At 38.4% G+C, this 27,117-nt stretch overlaps 1 protein-coding gene across 1 annotated transcript in view; it reads left to right on the top strand.

Annotated features, from left to right (window-relative positions):
* Window positions 1–26,637, top strand: part of LOC143671611 (RNA helicase Mov10l1-like) — a 102,708-nt gene extending 76,071 nt beyond the window's left edge. Inside the window, exons 21-27 of the mRNA XM_077146855.1 lie at window positions 10,542–10,706; window positions 13,811–13,984; window positions 18,247–18,396; window positions 23,855–23,962; window positions 25,187–25,324; window positions 25,773–25,864; window positions 26,450–26,637. Coding sequence (XP_077002970.1) covers window positions 10,542–10,706; window positions 13,811–13,984; window positions 18,247–18,396; window positions 23,855–23,962; window positions 25,187–25,324; window positions 25,773–25,864; window positions 26,450–26,459 — 837 coding nt within the window. The 3' untranslated portion in view covers window positions 26,460–26,637. The remainder of the gene's footprint in view (window positions 1–10,541; window positions 10,707–13,810; window positions 13,985–18,246; window positions 18,397–23,854; window positions 23,963–25,186; window positions 25,325–25,772; window positions 25,865–26,449) is intronic.
* Window positions 26,638–27,117: the final 480 nt, after the last annotated feature.

Here is a 27,117-nt window from a genome sequence, read left to right as displayed (position 1 = left end):
GAGATGAGGGCGTGGTAGCCCATGACAAACTCAGTGAACTGTTCTGTAGCTGCTTGTGAAGTATGCTTTGAAAATTATTGCCTTTTTCTTTCTTTTCTTTGTATATATATGTTATATTTACAAGACCAAAAAAGGTTTAAAAAAAACCCAAAAAACTATGGGTAGTTATAGTAATATTAGATAAAATAAATTCCTGAAATCAAAAATTTGAAAATGTTTAGTAACATAGCTCACTACTATAACAAAGTCAATATTTTTTATGGCCCAAAAACATATGGTCTATGTTATAAATATGTCATGTGCAGTAGAAAAGAATATACATTCTGCTCTTGTTTGGTGACATGTTGTTTAAATGTCAGTTTGGTCATTTGTGTTATTAAAGTGGTTGATAGTGTTATTAAAATCTTTTGCATCAGTGCTGAATTTCTGCTTGTTCAATTGATTGTCAAGAGATTGGTTTTAAAATCTCCCACGGAACTGTGGCTTTGTGTGTTTCTCCCTTCGTTCTTACTAGTTTTTGTCATACTTACTAGGTTTGTCTCCTGCATGTTGAAGCTCTGTTATAGTTTAATAAACATTTGGTATTATTATACTTTCTTGATAAACGACTTTCTTTACTGTGGTTATGTTCTTTGCTGTGAAATTTACTTTGATATTAAAGTGGCACAGGAGCCAATTGCCTGTGCAAGTAAATAAGCATATTTTGGAATACGGCCATATAATTGTTTATGGCTCTATTTTCACCAAAATAGCAGGATTTATTAGTTGTAACAGCAACCTATATTAGTTTCCTATTGCCACTGTGTCTTGGCCCAACGGAGCTTTCCTAGCTGAAAGACCAGAGAAAATTCCAGGCACAAACTGGGACATGAACTTTATTAAGGGGGCTTAAATATAGGAGAAATCAAACAGCTCCAAAGCCAGTGGTCCAGATTGTGGAAGCAGTTCCCACAATTAGGGCCAGTTATAGGGGCCTGAAAAAAAAAACATTCCATTGAGTATAAGAAAAACAGGTAAAGTAAAGGGCTTGCTTGATATGTAACAGTAACATTTGAAGGTTCTTGGGATCATGCAGGATGTACATTGACCACGTGCACATTCTTTCCTCTGTAGGGAGGCCAGCTAAACTTTGACTAACTGCCCAGGGTCACACAGGCTACTGTGTACTCAAGTTTCACAGAATCTTAGGGAAATACCAAGGACCTGGACTCCCACACATGTTATAAATTATCACAAATTAAGTGGCTTTAAACAATGGATTTATTCTCTTACAGTTCTGAAGGTCAGAATTTCTAAATGAATTTTATAGGGTTAAAATAAAGGTGTTGGCTTGGCTGATTCTTCCTGTAGGCTCCAGGGAATTATCTGTTCCTTATCTTTTCCAGCTTCTGAAACTGCCAGCATTCCCTTTCTTGTAGCCAAATTGCTTGAATCTCTGTTTCAACATCAGGTTGCTTTTTCCTCTTCAGTTATTAAAACTTCCTCCACCTCCCTCTTGTAAGGATACTTGTGTTTACATTTAGGGCCCATCCAGATAATTCAAGATCATTTCCGTGTCTAATATCCTTAGCTCAATTACATCTGCAAAGTCCTTTTTGCCATATAAAGAAACATTCAGTTTCATGGATTATGACCTGGATATCTTTGGGGGACATTATTCAACTTACCACAGACCATAAAGTACTCAAATCCAAAATATTTACTATGTGGATTTTTAGAGAATAGTTTGCCAGCCCCTGGTGTATAAAATACATCTAACTTACCAGAGTCTTCCTTCAATTAATAAATCTATTTCTGTGTAGTTTATGAATCTTAAAACAATGTAGTCCTATTTTGCTTCTCCTAGACTTTTCAGTGTTTTTATCATACGGTTTTCTACCTTCTTTATAAACTCATCATACAGTATTATCATTTTTGTTTTAAACAATATCTTATATGTGATTACAAGATACGAAATAATAATTTTATATTCATCCACATATTTACAGTTCCAATGTCCTTCATCTCTTGGTATAGATTCAGATTTTTTTCTTTTAGTACAATTTACTTATTACCGTGTTCATTTCTTTAATATTTCTTATAAAGCAGTCTTTCGGTGATGAATTAGACTTTTTGAAAAAGCCTTTAGCCCACATTTTTCTTAACATTTTTAACTGTGAAATATAACATATATGCAAAAAGCAAATTTTAAAGTACATTTAACAACTGGTTATAGAACAGATTTCAAAGTTTGATATGGATTACAGTTCCACAATTTCACATTTTTCCTTCTCACTGCTCCAAGACACTGGAGACTAAATAGAAATATCAGTATAATGATTCAGTAGTTATACTCATTTGTTAAATCCTAACTTTTCTGTTATAACTCCTCCTTCTTTGATTGTTCTCCCAGTCTTTAGGGATATTCAGGTTAAGCCCATTCTAACTATTTCATGTTGAAAAGTGCTGTTGACAATATGGGACAGGGTGATGGAACTGGTTGATGTTCTTGGAGAGACTGGTACCTCTGAGTTTCAGGACTTATCTGGCCCAGAAACCATCTGAAGGTTTTAGATTTCTGAAAAGCAAACTTAGTGCATGAAACATTTGGAAAATTTCAGACAGAGCCCTGGGTGTCCTTTCAGGCTAATAGGAATGTTGTTGATTGGGGTTTGGCAAACTGTGGTGTATTACTTTGCTAATGCAGCTGGGAAGCAACATACCAAAAATGGGACAACTTTTAAAAAGATAATTTAATAAGTTACAAATTTATAGTTCTAATGTCAAGAAAATGTCCAAACTAAGGCCCCAACAAGAGATTACCTTCACTCGAGAAGGGCTAATGCCATACACAACACCTCTGTCACCTGAGAAGACAGGTGACTGGTATCTGCTGGCCCCTTACTTCTGGATTCTGTTGCTTTCAGCCTCTGTTTCCTGTGGGGGTTCCTCACTTGGCATCTGTAGGCCTTCGCTTGGCCCTTCTGGGACACAATTATGCTTAGAATCTCATGGGAGAAGCGCATGGTGATGTCTGCTGGGTTCTGTCCATGTCTAGTCATCTCTTTCTGTGGGACTCCAAGCGTCTCTAAACATCCATGTCTCTGTCAGCTCCGAAGCAACTGTTCTCTAAGCATCTGCATCTCCAAGCATCTCTGTGGTTTCTGAACTTTCTCCGAAATGTTTCCTCTTTAATGGATTTCAATAAGCTAATCAAGACCTACCTCATATGGGCGGAGTCACAGTTCCATCTAATCAAAAGGTCATACCCATAATAGAGCATGCCACATTTTGGATATAATCTCTTGAAAAATCACAACCACAACTGGCAGCACTATATCTCTGTGAAGATAATCCAATCAAAAGTGTTTTTGCCCTGCAATATTGAATCAAGATTAAAGAACATGGCTTTTCAGGGCTACACAACACTTTTGGATTGGCACATTCTATCCTCTGGACCTCCAAAAGACATGATCTTTCTGTATACAAAATGCATGTATCCCATTACAATATCACAAAGTCTTAAACTATTTCAGTAGCAATATAAATGCAATACAATGTCAGAACCAGTACAAAATCTCGTCAAAGTCAGTTACAGTCATGGTCTGATCTTGGGCAAAATTTTTCCTCTGGCTTTGGATCTGTGAAACTCAGAACAAGTTATCTGCTGTCAGTATACAAAGGAGGGACAGTCATAGGATATATTTCTTTTGCCATAAGGAGAAATCGAAAGGTAAACAGGGGTACCTGTCCCAAACAGTTCCTAAAGCTGGCAGGGCAAACTCCATTGGGTTTCAAAGTGTGAGTCATTTGTCCTCAGAACTTAAAAAGGCAGTAGTCCCACTTTTTTGAAGGGCCTATGCAGCGGTGTTGGTTGCAGACTTGAGGAACATTGCAGAGACCATCTTTTCTTCTTTGGCTCCACCCTCTCCAAGATTCAGGGCAGCATCTGGAATCTCTGCCATCTCTGGGACACAGGTGCAACCCCTCCAGAGCAATAGGGTGTCATCCAGGCTCTTCCCAATCCCTCTCAGAGGCCTGGGGCACCAAAACTCTTCCAGAACATCTAGGCAGAAGGCTCACCCTTTGCCCTTGAGGTAAACTCACCTCTCCACTGTCTGGGTGAGTCAGCTCTCCTGGCCTGAGATTTCCTGCCTCCAAACCTTAGCTTCCCTTCTCTGTCTCTGAAGCCATTTTTCCTTCAATTTGTCCTTTATAGTCCAGACTTGCAAAATATTTTGATTTTCCGTGTAGTACACAAGGATCAAAGCCATCAGACAATAGGATGTTCCACAAGTCCTTTCTGGATAATTCCATTTCTAATCCTCACTTGTCTTGTAATGACTGACTGCTTCCATGTTTGGTTAAATCCTCATATGAGGTCCTATTCACTGGGGTCTTGCTTTCTGGAAGCCCAGAGTTTTCCAGACCAAAAATTTTTGTTTTCTTTGTACCCAGGAGTTCAGTTCTCAACTTATTTCTTTCCTCTCACATTTTACTGTAAGATGCAAGGAGCAGTCACTCTGCATTTTCCATATTTAGCTTGAACATTTCTTGTGCTAAATATCCAAGTTCATCACTCTCAAATTCTGCCTTCCATCCACAGACAATGCCTTCCTTCCAGTTTGCAACAACATGTTCATCATTTCTATCTAAAGCCTTATCAAAAGCATCACTAGAGTTCATGCTTCTACAACAGTCTCTTCAAAGCATTCTAGGCCTTCTCTATCAAGCGCCTCAAAACTATCCCAGAACATTCCCCTTATCCATTTAAAAAGCAGTTCCAACATGTTTGATGTCTGTAAACTATAGCACCCCACTTCCCTGATACCAAAATCTGTATTAGTTTTCTAATGCTGCCAAAAAGCAATAATAAAAAATAAAGTTTTTAAAAAGGAAATTTAATAAATTACAAGTTTACAGTTCTAGTGCCAAGAAAATTTCCAAACTAAGGTACCAACAAGAGATTACCTTCACTCAAGAAAGGCTGATGCCATATGGAGCACCTGTGTCAGCTGAAAAGGCATATGGCTGGCATCTGCTGGTCCTTTGCTCCTGGCCTCCTTTGTTTTCAGCCTCTAGTTCCTGTTGCAATTCCTCTTTGGGCATCTGTGGGCCTTTACTTGGGTCCTCTGGGATACAACTCTGTTTTCTGGCTTGCTGAGCACCTCATAGGAAGGCACATGGCAACATCTCATGGCTCTTACTGCGTGTAGGCATCTCACTCTCTCTGTTGGCATGCCAACCATCTCTAAACATCCATTCTCTGTCAGCTCTGAAGTAACTGTTCTTAAGGCCTATGCATCTCCAAGCACCTCTTCTCATTTCTGAACTTTCTCCAAAATGTTTTCTCTTTTAGAAGATTCCAATAAACTAATCAAGACCAACCTTGAAGGGACACAATCACATCTCCATCTAGACAAAAGGCCCCACCCCCCATAATTGGGCATGCCATATCTTCATGGATTTAATCTCATCAAAATGACACACCCACAACTAGCAGCATTAAATCTCTGTGGAGATAATCTATTCAAAATGTGTCCACCCTGCAATATTGAATCAGGATTAAAGGATGTGGCTTTTCTGGGGTACACAACACTTTCAAACAGGCACATGTGGCAATTAGCAATATCTAGCTTAAGCTTGCATAAGTAGCCTCAGAATAACATCTCAACTTCATTTGAACTCTCTTAGCCACTAATACCTTATTTTGTTACATTTCTTTTCCCCCATTTGGTCTAGAAGGCACTGTCGATCCTACCAGTGTTGGAGCTTGGGAATCGTGTCCCACATTTTCAGGGAGACTTTCATCCCTGGATGTCATATCCCACAGAGAGGGGTAGAGAGTAATGCTTTTACTTGCAGAGTTGGGCTTATAGAGAGAGAGGCCACATCTGAGCAACAAAAGAGGTTTCCTGTGAACAGTTTTCAGGCATAATTATAGGTAGTCTTAGATTCTCCACTACAAAAGTAAGTTCTGTTAAGGGCAAGCCTCAAAATCAAGGGCTTGGCCTATTTTCTTGGGAGTACCGAATGTTTGAGAGAGTACTGGGTTTTTTCTGGATTGGAAAGATTAGTAACTCTGTATTTTTCTCCTGTCCCTGGAGGGACTCTATCAATATTCTTTATTATCAGCTCACTATAGTCTGGAATGTATCCCTGTATTACATTAAGCTATACAGACTTACAAGCCATTATTCCCTTTCTGGGTTCTTTGTGTTTGGGTTGTTTAAATGTGCTATCCTGCAATATCTAATCTACCATCAATCCCATCTGGTATATTATTAATCTTAGACATTGTAATTTTCAGGTCTAGGAATTTCATTTTGGGTCTTTTTTACATCTCTTAAATCTCTCCATAGCATGCCTATGTTTTTGTTTTTCTACTTTGTGAACATGTAGAATATAGTTATAATAGCTATTTTAATATTCTTATCTACTAAATCTCTCATAAACGATGTCATTTCTCAATTGGTCTCCCACCAATAGGAGTGATATTTTGCTGCTTCTTTACATGTTTGATAATTTTTTATTGCTGCCAGAGATGGTTAATTTTACATTGTTAGGTGGTAAACACTTTGGCATTTAAAAATAATTCTTGCAAAATAATTCTTGCTCTTTGTTCTAGGATGTAAATAATTTTCTTGAAAGCAGTTAGATTCTTTTGAGGTTTGTGTTTAATAGTTGTCGGGGGGAAACAGGACAACTTTATTCTGTGGCTAATTTTGCCTTACTCCTTAGAAGTCTACCCAAATCTTCTTGAATTGCAAGGTTTCTACTCTGGCTAGTGGGAACATGAACTATTACTGGCCCTGTGTATGCTTCCAGGATTGTATCCTGTACCTCTTCCATGTGGTTCTTTCCCTCCCTCAGGCAGTTTCCTCATACTCCTGTATTCATCAGAACTTAGTTGAAGACTCAAGAGTGGGTATCTGCAAGTTTCTAGAGATCTCTCTGTACAACTCTCCAGACCTCTGCCCTGCAAACCCTAGCTAACTGTCTCCCCCCAATTCCTAGTTTTTTGCCCTCAATTCACTGATATTAAGCTAAAAATTAAAAAAAAATCATTATGAAATAATGATGTTTGAAAAAAGATCCGTACATGTGTAAGTATCCCATGGGTCAAAGAGGATAATAAAAATTGTAATTAGAAAATATTTTTAAAGGGGTGATAGAAGAAATTTTACATAATATAATTTGTGAAATGAAGCGCAAGTCATGTTAAAAGGAATGGATAGCCTTATAAATACTTTAGCAAAGAAGGTTAAAATCAGTGAGCTAAACATTATATAAGGAAGTTAGAAATAGAATAGCATATTAAAACTAAAACACTTATAAACAAATAAATAAATGAGTGCCTAACTTAATGAATTAAAACATAACCCTTCCAAAGAGAAGAACATCCAGAAATTTGCTTCCTAAAAAGGCTAGTAATTTACATATAATCTAATTATCTGCTACAGTTTAACATACCCATATTCTGCAGTCCAGCACAACTTCTCCTAGATATATCCCAACAGGAATATGTTCCTAAGAGCTCCAGTTGCTCATTATAGTAGCATGTCTGTCATAGTTAATACTTGAAAATAGCCAAATGCCAATAATAAGTTGTAGTATATTAATACAGGTAAACGTTTCATGCTTTTTTTTGTCATGAGCTCTTATGTGAATTGCTCCCAAAATAAAAATGCATTTAAAGGATCATCCTTCTTATTTTCCTTAGATTTCTTTGTAAGGAAATCTTTCCTTCTTTCTTTCCCTTTTTTTTTTTTTTTTTTTTGAAAGGGGGCTGCATGGTCCAGAAATTGAACCCAGGTCTTCCGCATGAAAGATGAACATTCTACCACTGAATGACCCATGCACTCTCTTATTTCTTAAATAAGATCCTTCTTATTCTTATTTTCCTTTGATTTCTCACTCATGTTGTTTCCCATTTTCTCTTTTTTAATACTCTTTAGACAACCTTTGAGACAAAACAGGACAAGACAAAACTAGCAAACCAAAGAGCTTAATCAAACACAAACACAAAACAAAATAAGACCAAGAGCAAAACCATAACTTAGGTGAGCAAGTCTCAATAGCTTTTATGTGCTACTGAGCATCCAAATAAACAAATCCAGAAACCTCAACAAATTCAGTGATCTCCCTTAATGCCAGGGGCTGCTACCTTCCAAACCAAGTCTCAATGGCTGTTCCTGTATGCCTGGGGCCACAACCTCCAAAAAACAGCTTTGGCATTGATTTATGTGCCACAGAGCACTCAAACCAAGTGTGGTCTCCTGCTTACAGCTTCTGCAGGAGTTTTTGGTGCCACTGAATGTTAAAACCAAACCAGGCCTGTACAAACACACAAGACAACCATACTCACTCACCAAACCAGTTTATCTCCTCAGACAGCCACCCTTGGGGTCCTAGATGCCTAAGGCAAGACATTCTTTCCTCCAGTTCTTGGAGAAAAGTATCTCCCATAGCTGTAGAGCTAAGGCTCAGGAATGTCTTACCTCAGAGGTCCAGCAATCCACCCAGCAGTATAGCCTTCAGACCTTGTGTCCCTGTCCAGGTGCCAAAACTGTAGAAGGGATACTTCCCATATCTGGGTTCATCGCTCATCACTGTCTATAAAAGTCATATCTGTTAGGTACATAGTCGTTAAGGAATCCACACAGGACAGTGAGTCAAATCTTAACCAATTTATTGCAGGGAGTGCAGGGAGAAAGGCAGGCTGGAGGCAGCAAAACCTGCCAGCAAAAAGAAAGGAAATGGCTCCAGCTCTCTTTCTGAGAGCTTGCGTTTTTAAAGGAAAAATCATGCTGGGACGGGATGGTTATCAAGCAGGGACAGGTTTTGACCACATGGCTGTTTATCCGTCTTCTGATGTGTGCTGGCATGCTGGGAATCTTGCTCCCACTTCCTGATTATGCAAAAGAAGCTGAGGGGCCCCCTGGCTAAAAAGTCCCTTTTATATGTGAAGTTATTTTTCTGAGACTTGACAATACCTTATGGAGCTGAGGAGGAAAAAGAGGTTTATTTACTGGCAGGAGAATAGAGGAATTTTCCCAAATCTGTCTCCATGAAGTGATTTTTCAGTTGGCTTTTATGAAGATCAGAGACAAAGAGACAATCATTTCAGTTAACAGGTAACAGAGGTCTGGAGAATTTCAGCCCTGTATCTTAGTTATTTCTTATTTTCCACAGGATTACATCTTGTGACACCTTGGAAAGGGTACCTCCCAATGTAGGGAGATAGATGAAAACTTGTGGTCATATCTAGGAGCCCTGGGACCATAGATAAAAGCTTATTTACATCTGGGTGCAGATTTACATATTGCTACAGACTTTACATTTACATATTATTCCTTTGTGATACTAAGAGCTTCCCTTAACAGCTTGCTTTTAGCTTGAAAGTTACACTCAAAGGCTGTTTTAAAAGATATATATACTATGGGTGGACAGTGGTGGCTCAGTGGCAGAGTTCTTTCCTGTCATGCTAGAGACCTGGGTTTGATTCCTGGTACCTGCCCATGTAAAAAAAAGAAAAGTCATATCCTAAGGCTTGCTTACAGTTTTAAGATTATATTTTAAAAATTACAGTTACTCAGTAGAATATAATAACACTATTGGAAACAAGTTACACCACCATACAACAACACGGATGAACCTCATTAGCATAATTTTGAGACAAAGAAGCCAGGCACAAAAGAATACAGGCAGTTTTATTCTGTTTGTATAAAATTCACAAACAGTCCTAACTAAACTACAGTGAACGAAGTGAAGATTCTGGTTTCTTTTAGGTAGGAAGGGAACTATTTGTTGGGTTTGGGGCATCAGAGTGGTTTCTGGATGCTGGAATTATTTTCATGTCTTTGCATAGGTAGTAGTGACATGAATGTTTGCCTTGTAATAATTCTTTGAGGTGTCCATTCATGTTTTGTGCACTTTTCTATATGTGTATTATACTTCAATAAAAAATTTAAGAGAAAGTATGAAAGAAAGAATAATTAGGAAAATAAAAGCTAGGTAAATGTAGAGATGTGTACTTTAGGCAATAGCAAAAAAGTGGAGAAAATGAGAGGGATGGGATAAGGTTAAGGTAAGGTTGAGAGCTTGATAAGACTTGCAGTCTGCAATGAATTCATTTATCAGGTGTTAAAGAAAGTGTCAGATACATAGGATATATTCAGTAAATGCCAGGGAAAGGAGTATAGGAAAAACATGCAGCTTTAGAGCCAGACAGACCTATGTTCAGTCCTGCCTCTGGTCAAACCTTGGCCATCTGAATCATAGTTTCTTTGTATTTTAGAGATGGTAGGGCCTCTCTCTTGGGAATATTGTGAATTTTTTAATGAAATAATACATGCAAAGTTCCTGGCAAGGCATTAACTATGTTAATGTAGCTTTCCAGTGAACACAAGTAACTGAAGCTTCTCTAATCATATTACAGTGAGCTACATTTGTGTTTGTGCCTTCTCTATGACAATTTGTTTATTTCTACTGGTCATAAAATGTATCTGAGAGGAAAAATATCCAGGTGTTTTTTTTTTTTTTTTTTTTGTATGCCATAGATTGTGCTCGCTGGAGACCCCATGCAGCTTGGACCAGTTGTTAAATCCAGACTTGCTATGACTTATGGGCTGAATGTGTCCATGTTGGAAAGATTGATGACTCGACCAACATATCAAAGAGATGAAAAAGCTTTTGGTGATTCTGGTGCATACAATCCTTTGGTGGTAAGTTAACATTATCACCCTTTTGCTGTTAAGCTAAAGTATAGGTGGAGCTGATTTAGAGAAAATTATAATCACACAGAAGGCTTCTCCTTGTTTAATAAGTTAATAGTTCTGTGACAACTTGATAACAGTAAATTGTACTTTTCATCTAATTATTTCTTTGTCCACTCAGAGTCACACTCCATTTGTTAATGTAATGCCAAGAAGGGAAAGTGCTGAGAGGGTTACCAACCATGAGGTAGCAAAATGTCCTTCAATTCCTCTAGTTCTTTTAAACTTCAAAAAGCCCAAATACTGTCACCTGAAAATAGTCATCAATAAAGAGAATGAAAGCAGAAACTTCTTGTGGAATGTATCAAGTTCATTTCCCCTCACCAAAGAATGGACTTGCTCTTTTGTCCAGGAGACAATGAAACTTGTTTCATCAGGGTTTCCTGACAGGGTTATCAGGGAATATCAGGCATTTTTTTGATACCTGAAGAATGGATGAGTTCCTAAGGAGTCAATTATAGGAAATAAATGTCTGTTAACAGGAAAAATGAGAAATAACCTTTTGTAACTTTACTTAAAAGGAAAGAAAACAGGCCAAGGCAAAAAGCTAAGGCAGTGTTTCTCTTGTCAGTTGCATCAGAATCTCCTGAGATGCTTGTTAAGTTGCAGATTCCTGGGATTTCAGCAGATCTCAGAATCAGAATCTAGCTGATGGGCTCTGGAATATTAAGGAGCTCCTTTGAGTGCTAGTGGTTGAGCACCTGGATCTATTACATTGGTTCTTAGTACTAGCCAAATAACATTAAACTGGTACAGTATGAAAATATTTTGCTGTGAATCTATGTTACATTGTTCCTCTTGTTCAACACACTGGTAATGTTGTCATCATCATCATTATTAACTCTCTAAATACAGTCACAACCAAATCCTCCCAAGGTTGGTAGTGGAGGGAAAAATCTTACAATCACCATTTGCCCACTGTACCCTAGGTGGCCATCATCTCCTTAAACACCTATGCCTTAGTAACCTTGAATCCCTACTTCTGTTATTGGACGAAGGCAGTGGATTCTCTGCCTGATGCGCTCAAATGAACAATTCCAGAGACACTGCAGTTTCAAAGAAAGAAAGAGTTTATTTCTAGGCACAAAGCAGAACAGATGGCTTATTGGCTCAAAAATCTGTCTCCCTGAGTCTAGAGGGTTCAAAAATTTGATAGATTCTAGCAAGGGGAGATGAAATCATTACAATTTCAGTAGCATATATAAGCAGAAAGGGGGAGTGACAGTTATCATCTCAATTTCTGGTATAGACAGATACAATTTACAAATATAAAGGAGTGAATCTGTGCTGACTAGTTAATGGTTGGTTTTGAGCTGATTCTAGTTCATCCATTGGTATTAGGGTGTTTGCCCTATAAATTTCTAAAGGAAAAAAAAACAGATAAAGGAAGCATCAACTTTTACACAAGACAAGGGCTTTTACAATCATTATCAAAGATCAGAGCAGTAGATCACAGTTCAGAGAATTCAGATTTTCTTCTCTGTCTACTCTACTATACCAGAAAGAAAAAATAATGTTTATGTAATGATTCAGTAGTCATAATCCTTCATTAAATCCTAACTCCCAGAGTTCTCCATTTGAGCTGATTCAAGGGTTAAAGCAGACCTCATTTCAAAGCTATGGGGTAAAAAAGGCAGTGAAACCAGAAAATCAAATGCAGACAAACATAACTGGCATATAAAATATACATCACTCAACTTTCTTCAGCCATGATACTTTTTCAGGGCTGCCTTACTTCCTGGTTTCCTGTGTGTGTCAGAAGCTACCTCTCCCTTTCTAACAGGAAACTTGAATCCCTTCAGCTATTTCTAGACATCCCAAAGTCCATACCCAGAAGAAGGTCAAAGGGAATTTAAAGACATCACAGAATTTCTACCAACTCCCAAAAGCAGTTTCTGACACCAGGTGCACATACTGCAGTAACTCAATTCAGTTAATTTCTGACTCTGTCTACCTGGACTTAGACCAGACTCCATAGGTTAAATCCCCTTCAGGCACAGTCACAAAGGCAGGCGCCCAGGCTGCCCATACTTCTGACAAACCCGCCACAAATTTGGGGTTCCCACCAACCCCTCAGGTTCAATTCACTAATTCACTAGAATGACCCACAGAACTCACTGAAAGTACTATACTTACTGTACAGTATTTAATAGTAAAAAGCTTTATTATGGTAAAATAGCTTTATTATAGTAAAAAGATAGAAATAACAAGTCAAAAGAAGAGAAAGATTGAGTGAAGTCAGCGAGGATATAAAAAATAAACTTCCATGTTCTGTCCACATGGAGTCAGAACATCATCCTCACAGCGTAGAGATATATCTTAATCATAGAAGCTTACCTGAGCATCAGTTGTCCCAAGTTCATATGGGGGTCTCATTATGTAAGCATGATTGATAGAATCAATGTCCACGTGGCTGAACTCAGTCTGTAGCCCACTTCCCCTCCCAGAGGTCAAGGAGGTGGGTTCATGTGGGGCTATGTGTCAACATAGGCTGATGTGATAAGAATCAAAGTCCAAACCCCCTAATCACATAGTTGGTCTTTCTGGTGTGGTTAGCCCCCACCCTAAGGCTGCAAGTGTGTCCGGCCCTACCCTGTGCCTGTACCTTGTGGTCTTAGGCCCACCAAGTGGAACAGCAGACATTCCTACTGCAGGACAGTGCAAAGATTCATTGGTTGCTTCTCTAGGAACTGGGCAAAAAGCCCAGCCAAGTTTTTCATTTACTACAGAGAGTCTCTCTTCTGTTTTGCTTATAGTCATCTCTACTTCTCTCCGTAAACCAAATTTATCTTATAAATGACTGTACATTCAAGTAAGTAATTTGAAGAACTTAGTCTAATGGTGAGAGTTCCTCCTAAACAGCTGTTTTCATTTTGAGATGAGAAGAGCATGCAAGTGCTCACTGAAGAAAAGAGGTTGCACATTGGGGGTGGAATTTGACCTGACTGTTGGCATTTGTCATGTAGAGCTTTTCTGCTCAATTGACAAAAAGTGTTCCTTGTATGTTATATATAGTTCTATCTATTAAATTGCCTCACATTCTCTCCTTATAGATGACAAAGCTTGTGAAGAACTATAGATCGCACTCGACTTTACTCACCTTGCCATCTAAACTCTTTTATCACAACGAACTCGAAGTCTGTGCAGACCCTAAAATAGTAAACTCTTTGCTTGACTGGGAGAAATTGCCTAAGAAAGGTTTTCCTCTCATCTTTCATGGTGTGAGGGTAAGTTTTCATATTTTGGACCCATGTATAATATTTTTTATGTCAAGTAGGATTGGTACATTAGGAAGTCAGTCAGTTCAGGTGCTTACCTGAGTAAGGGATTATATAATAAGTTTCACTACACTATTTTATTTAAATGGGTTTTTTTGTGTTCTATGTATATATTTTGTGTTATTTGTTTATTAATCAAATATTTAATGAGTACTTGGTATGTGACAGACACTGCACTGTGCCTTGGGAATTAGGAAAACAATAAGAAAGGGTCTTTCTGCCCTCCAGGAGACTTTTAACTTTTAAGGAGACTTAGGTAAACAGATGATTATGTCTCAAATTAAATGAATTAATACATGTACGGGATTTAGAAAGTGGACTGGTACATAATAAGCACTCAAATATTATCTGTAGTTAGATATTTTTATCAGACAAATTTTCTGGTGATGAGTAATAAAAACAGACTGATTAAACTATAATATAAAAGAATTTATTAGAAGAATATTGAAGAACTACAGAATTGACTACAAGACTGAGAAACAGGCAGAATGAAAGAAAACAGGGGGATAGTACACCCCCTGCTACCTCCACAAATATTTTCTCAACTCTTCCTGTGCTGGGGTGTGGTTCAATGGGGAGTGACTGACCTCTTGCGCGTCTATAGTATAAGCAGAAGCTTGCTCTCACCAGGATGTTTCACAGCGAGGAATGTCCCTAAACAGTAACAGCATTTAAATGCTCAGTAGCCCAAACAATTACAAATGTCTAACAAAATATTAGGACTTCTCTTGCCAAAAACAGAACCTGACTAAGTTGTATTAAGCTGTACCCTGGCAAAAGGAAAAGAAGCAGAATTTTATTATATGACTTGAAGAGGATTTATGGTATCCACAGGCAGGGATTCAACCATACTTCAGGCAAGGAGTGGAATCATGAAATGGAAATTCTGGTGTCTGGGTTCTCCTTTACTTGTATTTGTTCTTCTTGAAGCATCTGCTCCATTCTTTACAGTGAAGCCTGTGCTTCAGAGTATATTGGTATAGGTAATACCACTTGGCTACTTCATGGCCACAAGATTTACACATTCGATCTAGTGACATGCTCAGACTCCACCTTATGTAAGCTTGTTCACAGTATCTGCCTCAACCTTGTCTCAGAAGAAAACCAGGAAGTAAACAGAAAAAAACAGAGTAGGGTAATTTGGGGGCTAGGGGTGGGGCAAGGGGTAGTGAAGGCAGAAATATTTGAGCTTTAATCTGAATGAGAGGATTCATCGTTATAAGTACTGGAACAATGAGCATTCCAAGTACAGTGATTTGCACATGCGAAAAAATAAAAGAGATGGTTATGTTCCAGGAAAGAAGTCTACTGTGCCTGGAAGTTAGAGAGCAGGGTGAAATTTGGTAGGCAGTAAGGTTGCAGTTTAGGCAGGGGCAGGTGACTCTGCTGTTTGAGAATCAGAATGGGAAGAACAGTAGAGAGAGATAAAATAATTTTGAACCATATCATGACTGCTTTTTAAAATTCTGAATTGACCTAAAAAATCACTAGAATGGACAGAAAAAATATGAAACCCAGGTATAGATTAAGCTGTTTACACTTGGCAGAATGGGGGCACAGAGGAGACAGGAATTATGTTCAACTCTAGAAAATAATTTGACTATAAAAATATGCTTGGTATAAATGAAAATGCACAATAAGATTTCTAGAGATGTGCAGTAATAGACAAAGACTACCTGTGGATTTAGAGGGATAAAGGTAGCCCTGAAAAGAAATCAGTGCCTTACTTACAATGCTTTAAGTGTTTAAAAGGAAAATTACCTTGTGTTACCTGTGTAACTCAAAGCCAATTTTAAAATGTGGGAAACAATAACTGATATATCAGAGATGCTGCCTACTAAAAATTCATGAGAGGGGTTACTTAGAAAGGGAACAGAGAGTGTGGGAGTAATTTTTATTGGCGATTATGGGACAAATAATAAGCTTAGTAAACTTTATTGATCTCTGCCAAGGTAGCCCATTATAATGACTTGAACATGGAGGAAGATGTATCCACCCTTGTTTTCCTCCATGCTCAAGTAATCCTCTGTAGGACTTAGTAAACATTGCCAGACATCAGCACATTTGTTTTTTTAATGTTTAGATCACAAAAGTACATCTTGCTAGTCTCCCGAGCAAATTTACAGATAAACGCCCACTAGGCAGAGACTCTGGTTCAGTGTTGTAACTTGAGGAGTTAGAAAGGGATCTAATAGTTTGCTTGGCTGATTGACTGAAACATGGACCAAAAGGTGTCCTATACTAAAGTGAACTTGAAATGTCAGAACTGCCTTGGTATACTGTGGAAAGAGGTATCAAAAGGCTTATAGAAATTAGAATGTTAGAGTGACTATGTCATATAAATCCCTGGGAGATCTGGAGGATCCACCTTCCTCCACATCTTTGAGAAATAAATTTGTGAGAGGAGCCCCAGCATCCTTGAAGAATTTGGTGGTCACTTTTTCTATATATCAGAAATTGCAGTGGGAACTACTGCCACTGAACTGGGATCCTTAAATGCAAAGGTGATAATTGGATCCTGGTGTGTCGGGAACCAAGTGGCAACACTTAATTGCTAAATACAAGGTGGATATAATTACCATAGTGGACAACAAAGTAAAAGCAGTAATAATAATAATCTGACTCATAGAGGCCTATGGTATTGGTTAATTGATCCTGTTGTCCTAGGAGAGAAATAAATTGGCAATCTACTAATTTCTTAATTGATTTATATAAACACAGGCATTCTAGGTCTAGTGAATTGCATTACCAAAAGAGAGTCTTTACCCCTAAATTAGTTCCCAGGCTTCAATCAGTTCACAGATCCAGAAGCCCTTCAATAAAGAGGAGGATGTATCCCCTTGAGGAAGGACCCCCCCTACATTGCTGTGGCAGATTGAATCATGTACCCCAACAAAGATATGTTCTTAATCTTAGTCCACTTTCCTGTAGGTGTGAACCCATTTGTAAATTGTACCTTTTGAAGATTTAGTTGTTTTTAGTTCAGGTATGGCCCAACTGAATCACTTTGGGCCTTTTAATCTTTGTTAATGGAGCCTGTTAAAAGCAGAAGAAATTTGGACCCAGTCAGTCAGAAAAGATCACAAAGGAGGAAGCCATAATCAGCAGAAACCAAAAAAGCAGACACAAGAATGAGAGAGATAGAGTGCCATGTAATAGGAGGGAAAGATGCAAGCCAAGGAACCCCAAGACTGTTTCGGAGAACACTGACTGATATGCAGTTATTAGGCCTTTTTAAATTACCAGCATAATTACCATTACTGATGCTTCTTGTTTTATCTTGTGTTTTCAAATTACTGTCTGGGGTCACTTGCTTTCAGCACTTTGAAGATGTCCCACTGACTCCTCTCCTCCATTATTTCTGCTGATATGTCAGCTGTCTATCTCAGTGGGGTTATTTGTACATGATGATTTGTTTTCACTTGCTACTCTCAAGATTTTCTCTTTGTCTTTGAATTTCACATTTTGACTGTTACCTGTCTGAGTGTGGATTTCTGTGTTTATCCTACTTGGAGATTATTGAATCCTTGGGATGTTTTAAGTCATTATTTCTTCCAACATTTTACTGCTCTTTTTCTCTCTGCTCTCATTCTGGTACTCCCATAACACTGTTTGTATCCCACATTTCTGTGAGGCTCTTTCAGTTTTCTTCATTCTTCTCTGTTCTTCAGATTGCATACTCTCAGTTGGTCTGGCTTCATGTTTACAGATTCATTCTGCTCTTTTGGCTTTTTGCCACATTGGCCTTCCCTTATTGTCCTTAACATGCCATGTTCCTTCCCACATTGTGACCTTTTCTTATGTTGTCCCCTCCACCAGTAACTTTATTCTCCTCACTCTTCCCCTTTGCTGTTAAATACCTAATAACCCTTCAGAGTCAACCCAAGTGTCCTTTCATAAAGAAATTCCTCTCTGACCTCCCCACCACTCCCATTCCAATGTTGTTAGTTCACCAAATTATGTGCTCTTTTAGCACCTTTCTCTTTGATAGCACTTAATACAGTTGTTATAAATTATGTAATTAATATCAGTCTTCCCTGCTATGGTATCAGTTCCATAAATGTAGGCTCTTTTCTTTCTTATTTGTTGTTGTGTTCCTTGCACCTAACTCAGTTCCTTACACATAGGCCCTTAATAAACATAAATACATGTTGAGTAAATGAAGTTTTTGTAATTTATGATTCAGTTTGTCTCTCTTCTCCTTTACATAGGGCAGTGAAAAGCATGAAGGAGGAAACCCGTCATGGTTTAATCCAACAGAAGCCGTTCAGGTTATGCGTTATTGCTGTCTTCTTACCAAAAACGCTTCAAGCAAATTGCCAGTGAAAGATATTGGTGTAATTACCCCCTACCGAAAACAGGTATGGAGGCAAGAGGCTCATTTTATAATGTCATGGTACCCCTGTTTCGTTGGCTGTGAGGGGCAGAAATAATCTTAAATTGAAAGCCGGTTTCTCACAGTGGTAACTATTAGAATTTTGGAAGAGAAACTCCTTTTCTCCTTTACATATAAGTAATAAAAATTACAAGAAATCCTTTCAGTTGGAAATAACTTGTAAAAAAAAATTACTCTTAGTCTCTGGGGTAAAACAAACAATCAAAAACCCACTTCATAGTTGTCTTAAACCAACATTGGCTATCTTTCAATATATTGAAGATATGACAGTAATGGGTATGGTGCAGCTTGTGAAGCCTGTGGTGTTACTCGTCTAGGTCAGAACGTCACCTGGAAGGCTGGGTTAGTGACTTGGTGCAATATGGGGCTATCTTGGTGATTGTGGCACTGCCTAGAGCAGTGACTATCTACCTGAAGTAATGACATTCCTTCAGAGGGCATTTGGAAGTGGATGGGTCCTTTATGTTGCCCATACATAACTAAGGGGCACTTTTGGCATTCAATGGGCAAAGTCAATTCAAATCCATATTTGAATTGAAAGATGAGTGTTTTGCATCTTCCTACTTCATCAAGGTAATACCATTTTGCTGCAAGTCACCATGTGTGATTACTAGGTAACCTTCCAACCTAGATGACATTAATTATGAAATGCAAGGGACAGTCCTGCACAATGAATAAATGATCTGCTGAAAATGCCATTTGCACTTCCATAGAGAAACTCAAGTATGGTCTTCATTTAAAAAGCAAGAACGTTGGTCTCCTTTCTGCATTCTGACCTAATTGTATTGGTGATGTTTACTCACACAGCTTCAGAGAAATTCTATCTAGAGTTCAGAATCATGCTTTTCTTTAGAACAGATGATTGGCAGATGATTCTTTGCAGCTTCCTAATAGACTGTAAGCCTGAAAAGTTCTGATCCTGTGCTTATTATTAACACTTAAGACATAATAGCATGCAATAAGTATTTGCAGGATGAATTAGAGATTAAGAAGGGAATAATTTATAGAATTGGTTCTTGGAAGGGCCAGACTCAGGAATACTGGTAGGCTCTGGAAGGAAGGCAGAGAACACAGTTATAAAAATTATATATTCATTAAAAATAATAGTAAATACTTGTCATGTGCCAGATAATGGACTATGTCCCTGGATCTACATAGACAATGAGCACAAAGACCACCTTAAGGGAACTCACAATCAATGGTACTTGGTAGAAAGTACCTTCAAGGAGACCTAGATCCCAACAGCACACTGACTGGGGGAATCAGGGAAGGCATCTCAGAACCAAAATTTGAAAGATGATTAAGAGTTCTCAGGTGTGAGTGGCAGCATGTGAAGAAGCACAGCCTCATGAAGCATGGTGTTAGAACTTATTGGGGTTGGAGAATCGGAGTAATGGGATAATTACAGTGGCTACCTTGTACTGAATAAGCACCAAGTATTCTGCTGGTTGCTGGGTTTGATTTTGGACACGTTGAATTCAGAGGTGCCTTTTCTAATGATATCTTCCCATGGGACGAATTTTTGCAGACATAGGGGGATTTGGTTCATTTTTAAAAGTTTATAAAAGTATTTTGTCACACAATTTATTTTCATTATGTCAAAGATAGAAAATATAGTTTTTTTTAAGAAAATCCCACAATCCTGAGGCACTTACTTTTCATGTAATTTAATGTGTTTTAGAGAATTATGGGTATGTATGTATGAGTTGCCTTACTTTTTCTCCACAGAGACAACTTTTTTTTTCAAGAAGTTTTGGGTTTACAGAGCAATCATGCATAAAATAAAAGATTCCCATACATCACCCCGCCGCAACGATTTCCATTGGTGTGGAACGTGATTTCACTGTTTGCAACTGCACTATTTTTGCCTTTGTTACAATTGATAAACGATTACTAAAATAGAAAAAAAATACCATCGTCCATAGCTTACATTAAGTGTATTTTCCCATATATCACCTGTTCTGGTTTGCTAGTTGTTGGAATGTGATATACCAGAAACAGAATGGCTTTTAAAAGTGGGAATTTATTAAGTTTCATGTCCACAGTTCTAAGGCCATGAAAATGTCCCAGCTAAAGCACGGCTATAGAAATGTCCAATCTAAGGCACCCAGGGAAAGATACATTGGTTCAAGAAGGCCGATGATATTCAAGGTTTCTCTCTCAACTGGGAAGACATGTGGTGAACATGGCAGAATCTGCTAGGTGTCTCTCCAGGCTTCTTGTTTCATGAAGCTCTCCTGAGGGCATTTTCTTTCTTCATCTCCAGAGGTCGCTGGCTGGTGGAGTCTCTGGCTCGTAGCTCTACCATGGTTCTGTGGCTCTCCTCATTCTCAAGTTTTCTTCAAAATGCTTCCTTTTTTAAAGAATTCAAGTAAACTAATCAATACCCACCTGGAATGGGAGGTGCCACGTCTCCGTAGAGATAATGAAACCAAGCTTCCCACATAAAGTGCTGAATAGGGTTTAAGGAAATGGTTGCCTCCATAAAATTGAATTAGGATTAAAGCATGGCTTTTCTAGGTTACATAAATCCTTTCAAACTGGCACACCACCCTATTATTAACACTTTATATTAGTGTCATACATTTCTTAGAATTCATGAAGGAACATTCCTATACTTTTACTATTAACTATATTCCAAGAAGCAGCTTATCTTTTTTCAGAAAGTTTCAAAATTACAAAAAAATTACAAAAATTCCTTTATAATGTACCCTTCACCCAGTGAACCCCTTTGAGTTTCTTTAATTTGTCCAGGAACATGTTTTATAGCCAAGGATCTGATTGAGGATCAGGCATTTCATTAAGTTGTCATGTTTGTCTAGCCTCTTTGAATATGGAACAATTTCTCAGTCTTTCCTTAATTTTAATGACCTTGACACTTATGTACGTGGTCAGTCACTCAAACCCACCAGGCTGCTACCTGATTCATGCACAGTCTGGAGTACTCCTACTTGGACTTGCCTTTCCACCCTGCCCTGTCACAGTCTGTCCTTATACACAGGCCTTTGAATCCATCTTCTGCCCACTTAGGCCAACCAGTCTTACCTATAGACCTACCTCTTAGGAAAGGGATTGGATATTGTTTTAACTGAGAGGCTTTCAATTGAACATAACATAAATCTAACTGATACTAGCTTATGTAAACTGACTCATATAGTGAGAAAATCTAGGAAGGGAGCTGGCCTTAGCACTACAGGGTTAGGAACTCAAACAGCATTTCCTTATTTTGCCAGGCCCCCATCTTGCCAACCTTTAAGACTCATGCATACCTCTGAAATCTTTGCTGATCCCTGAGCTCTGCTCCCATATTAACCTATATATCTCTTTTTATAGCTGCACATTACACTTTGATGTGTAATTATCTGCTTATCTTTTAGTGTTCTTGCACAAAACTGTGGTTTTTCTTGAGGTCCAGCATTCTGTCATCCTCAACTGTCTATCCCAGCACATGCAGTATTATCTAGCACATCCAGCACACACCATATTATCTAGCACATAACAGGTCCTCAGTGATTATTAATGAATGAATCACAATGGGTCAAGGTAGAGAGTCTAGTAGAGTTAATTGGATTATAGGATCCAAAGTGCCAGTGAGTTAAAATGGGCAACAGTGAACCTGTAGGCCAGGAATACAGAGAACTGAAATTAAGATGGCCTCATCTTTTCCATGAGCTGCTTCCCCAGTCTACCAACCCCAGACACTCAGCACCCAGATCTACATATCACACATCCCATATCCAGTCAGTGATTGAGTCTTGCAGATTCTGCTTCTTCAGTTGCTCTTAAATCCTTCCCTTCCTCTCCATCTCCACAACCACCGCCCTAGCATCAGCCCACTTTTGTCTCTCATCTTCAGCGGCCTCCTTACTATTATTCCTGCCTTACATTTCATTTCCTTTGATCTCTGTCCAGAAATCCAAGTGATATTTCGAAAATACAGATCTCACTCTTCCTTCTCAACTAAAAGTCTTTATTGGCTTCCCATTGTTGCAGGAAGTGGCTCCAGCTCTCTCATATGATTACCAGCTCTTCATTATCTGATCTCTACATGTCATTCTAGGTTTCCCCCAAGCCTCTCTGGATTCTTTTCCTCAAGCCTTTGCATGAGACTCTTTCCCTCCTGGTGTGCCTTTTATAATCACTTCCTCAGCTTCATATAACAGGCTGTTAAAATGGGACACTTACTGCCTCAGATTTGGTTAAGGCCAAAAATTTGAGTATGACCAGCAAAGATATGGTATTTGACCTATGCTTGTGAAAACTGTTGGTGAAAGGCAGTAGCTAGAAGTTGCTAGATGGATAGATAGATGGATGGACGGATGGGTGAACAAACAGATCCTTCAAATCTCAGTCTAGGTTTCTATTCTTCCTGACCCAGTTCTTCTGTTTGGCCCTGCTCTTTTGTGCTCCTTCTGTCCTAACACTTATTTCATTCCATTGTGTCTGTTTCCTTCTGTGTCCTTCATATCTGTTTCATTCTCCATTATGTCTCCAGCATATAGCACAGACCTTGGCACACAATTCCTACTTAAAAATTGTGCATAGAGTTAAATTATTGAGTTAGAATGAACTCAGAGGTATGTGGAAAATCAAGAAATTATGGTAATGAGAGAATAATGTCATTTACATAGGTTATTTAGGAGTTTTTGTTTGATTGATTTGGCCTTCAAAGTTCAGTTTAATATAATCACAATATTTCAGATAAATTTTAAGTTATCTTCATGCCCCTCTTCAGTCACATTCACCTCCTTTCTTCCCTAGAAGCATCCACTGTCATGACATTGGTTCAGGTCATAATTTTATACATTTACTTCAAAAAATCTTGGTCATAAACAGTAAGCTTGATTGTATGTTGAACTTATGACAACTGTGCCACAGGAAAACAAGTACCTCCGTGACCACCCTCAACAGCAGAAATAGTAGAAGCACAGCCACTGCTTCTTCCTTGCACCATCCCTTCCTCTCCTCCTATGGTGTACCTAGCTCATGTCCCTGCTCTAAGACCTTTTAGATAATACATTTCTGGCCATAGACATGTACTTTTAGTCCTAAAACCTAACAGACTATGGCTTCAGTTCCCACTTTTCCTCTGTAAAGATCCCTATTGGTCATGGAAGTATTTATCTCACTTTTAGGCAGGGTTGCTTCTTTTTACTTCTTTATCACTTATATCTCCTGTGCCATTACTATAGACTTGGGGGGAAAGAAGTAGTTCCCTCCATGAGATCTGACCCTTTCTCCTTCAAAGTAACATATCTGAAATCAGGATTTGTAATGCAGTTGATGACATTTTAGATATGATGAAGTGTGGTATAGAATTGTTAAATGATATTGCACATTTGTGAATATTTGCTTTCACTACTATATGTACAAATAACTGGCCTGATTTGTAAAACATTATCTCCTTTTTTTCTATTTTAAAGGTGGAGAAAATCAGAATCCTTTTGCAAAGTGTTGATCTAATGGATATCAAGGTTGGATCAGTAGAGGAGTTTCAAGGACAAGAATATCTGGCTATCATCATTTCTACTGTATGCAAACTGTTTTGAATGGGGATAAATCCTGGGCTTTGAAGTCACTTGCATTTTATTGATGGTGCTTGTTTTAGTTTGTTAATGCTGCCAGAATGCAATATACCAAAAATGGGTTGGCTTTTATAAAGGGAATTTATTAAGTTACAAGTTTATAGTTCTAAGCCTATAAAAATGTCTAAACTAAGGCATCCATATGAAGTTGCCTTGACTCAAGAAATGGCTGATGACATTCAGGGTTTCTCTTTCAGCTGGGAAGGCACATGGTGATGTCTACTCACTTTCTCTCCCCCGACTTCTCATTTCAAATGGCTTCCTTGGGGGCGTTTTCTCTGTGCATCTCCACTAGTCTTTGTCAGCTCTGAAGCTTTTTCCAAAATGGTACCCTGTTAAAGGACTTCAGTAAGCAATCTACCTTGAATGGGTGGAGACACATCTCCATGGAAACCACCTCATCCAAAGATCTTACCCACAGTTGGGTGGGTCACATCTCCATGGAAATAACATCTCCATGGAAATAATAAAAAAATCCCACCCTGATTTAATATTGATATTGAATCAAGATAAAGAACATGGCTTTTCTTGGCTACACAACAGTTTGAAAGCAGCACAGTGGTCTTATTACATTCAAATATACGAAGCAGAGTTTGAAAATCCAGAAAAGCATATCTATGTTATCTCTGTTGTGCTTACCTCTGTTGCAGTATGTAGTTTCTTCAAGCAGTAATTGTGGCTGATTTTTGTTTTAATTTTAAGTTCAGAACACATTAGTCTAAAGGAAAGGAAGATAGGAAAAGATGGTAATCACACTGGAGTAGAAGGACAGGATATTGTCAGGAAAAGCAACCATACCATTAGGTTAGAGGTGGAAATCAAATTGGAAAAAAATGAAATAGCTCCAGGAAGGCTTTTAAGTTCTCTCTATTAACTCTGACTCATAGGACATGTTACTTACAGGGGAGCTAAAAAATTCTGTTGGAAGAAAATTTAAATCATCTGTAACCCTGTCACCAAGAGTAACTGTTAGCATTTTGGAATATTTCCTTCTGGACATTTTTCTCTGTGTACATACAAATCGATAATATAATTTTGCTTTTGCTGTTGTTTTTTTCCCCAAACATGATGATTCATGGCATTTCTAAACTTTTTCACATGTTGAGAAATTCTTCCCATGCCAACCAGAATCTGTAACACTGTTTTTTCATTTGTGTTTCATATTTTTAGGTACGATCAAGTGAAGGCGATTTTGAAGATTTTAGATACTTTTTGGGGTTCTTGGCCAGCTCAAAAAGATTTAATGTTGCAGTTACCAGAACTAAAGCTTTGCTGATTGTGGTGGGAAACCCTCATGTTCTTGTCCAAGTGAGTTTTCATGATGTGGGCCTTTCGTTTTATCAAGGAGGGAGGGGCTTAGAAGGAAAAGGTATCATGTCACTAGAAAACGGTAACAGTTGAAGCTGTTTGGCCAGCGTAGCCTGAGCTCTCTGGGACTTGGCTTACTCTGGGCCTGAGACATGAGCCCAAGAAGGACCATGAAGAGAACGTCTTTGCAAGTCAACTAAGCCACCAGCCTTGAGGTCACAGGGGCATTGTCATATTAGCTTTGGCCTAGGGTCTCCTGGCTTACAGGCATTTCCTTGCTTTGCCCTCTCTCATAAGTGGCCATAAAGATGCACACTGGTGCTTCTGGGCATGGACACATGCAGAACCCTTTTTCTTACTTAAACTCAGGCGATTTTTGTGTAGTTTGTTGACAGCCTTCGTTTTTTTCATCTTTTCATTTTCTTTCCTTTTTTTCCTTTTTGAATAGGAACCTTGTTTTAATGCTTTACTGGAATACTGCATTGTAAATGGAGTTTACATAGGATGTGATTTACCTCCTAACCTGCGGTCCTTACAAAGGTGAGTGCTTCTTATTCTGTCTTCCTAAAGGAGGGGAAGGGTTTAGATGTGAAGAGAGAAGCCTCAAATGGGAAGTTTCACAGATTTGTCCCCTCCCTGATAAGATATGCAAAAAATTGAAAGGGTGATTGTGTGTGTGTGTGCATGCGCATGTGTGTGCATAAATGCATGTGCAGATTACCATCTTTAGCATTGCCGCACTCTCTTCCCTATAGCATACCTTCAGCCTCATGTTGAGAAGCAGAGACAGGACTCTGCACGTGAACCAGGCTGCAGCTTAAGGGCAGTTGAACCTGTTCTCTCGATTACTTTAACACCTCCTATTTTCTAGTTTTCAGTTGCCCTCTTTCATATTCTCCCCGGCAGTTCTTTCCTATAACATCTTTTATGGTTCCATGCCATTTTGACTTTGCATATCTAAAATGTGTAAATGTGTAAATGTCACTGCAGCTTGAGAAATAACATTAGGAAATGAAAAGCCAGTCATCCTTGCTAAATTTATGTATGTTTATATTAACCTAGCCGTTCTTCAGAAAAGGTACTAAATTATCTTCTTTGTTTTGTTTATTCAAAATATATGTGTAGGCGTTTTTAGATGATGGGTGGTTCTATCCATTCCTACCCAGCACATACCATGATCAAGTTGCTTCCTGAGAGGAACAGCAGTCTTTCCAAGTTTAAGGAATTTGCACTACTGGAATTATATAATTGCTTAAATTAGTTTTTGCAATTCTTTATGGTTTTTATCTTCTCCATTGGACAATAAATTTCAGGAGGCCAAAGACCTTGTGTGATTTGTTCATTTTTTTTGAGTGCTTGACACAGGATGGGTAATAAATAATTACTATTATGTATTGGTGGAGAGACTGAGACTTTTATGATGCAGATGGATGTCTGTCAAAATTTTGTCTTTCCAACACGAAAAGACTTTCTTAAAAAATTTAATCCAGGTGAGTCAAAGTATGAGAATAGAAGATAAAAGAAATGGCATTGCTGCTGATTTCCCCATTCTTCTGTTCCTCTTTTTCCCTATTCTTCTACAAGGAGAAAGAACACAAATTACTTGACGCACCAGGTACAGGAGCACATGTTGAACTCTTCTCTGGAGTTGTTAAATCATATAAAATACAATTTGTAAAGAGAAGAACTCACTAAAGCTCAGTGGTAGTTATATTATCTCCCAAAAAAAGACAGCAAAGTATGTAGTCTACATCATCACTCTTTGCAAATCTAGGAACTCGGTGAGAATGAAA

Source organism: Tamandua tetradactyla, chromosome X, assembly GCF_023851605.1.
Source record: "Tamandua tetradactyla isolate mTamTet1 chromosome X, mTamTet1.pri, whole genome shotgun sequence".
NCBI classification, from domain to species: domain Eukaryota; kingdom Metazoa; phylum Chordata; class Mammalia; order Pilosa; family Myrmecophagidae; genus Tamandua; species Tamandua tetradactyla.
This window is presented reverse-complemented; position numbering and strand designations above follow the sequence as displayed.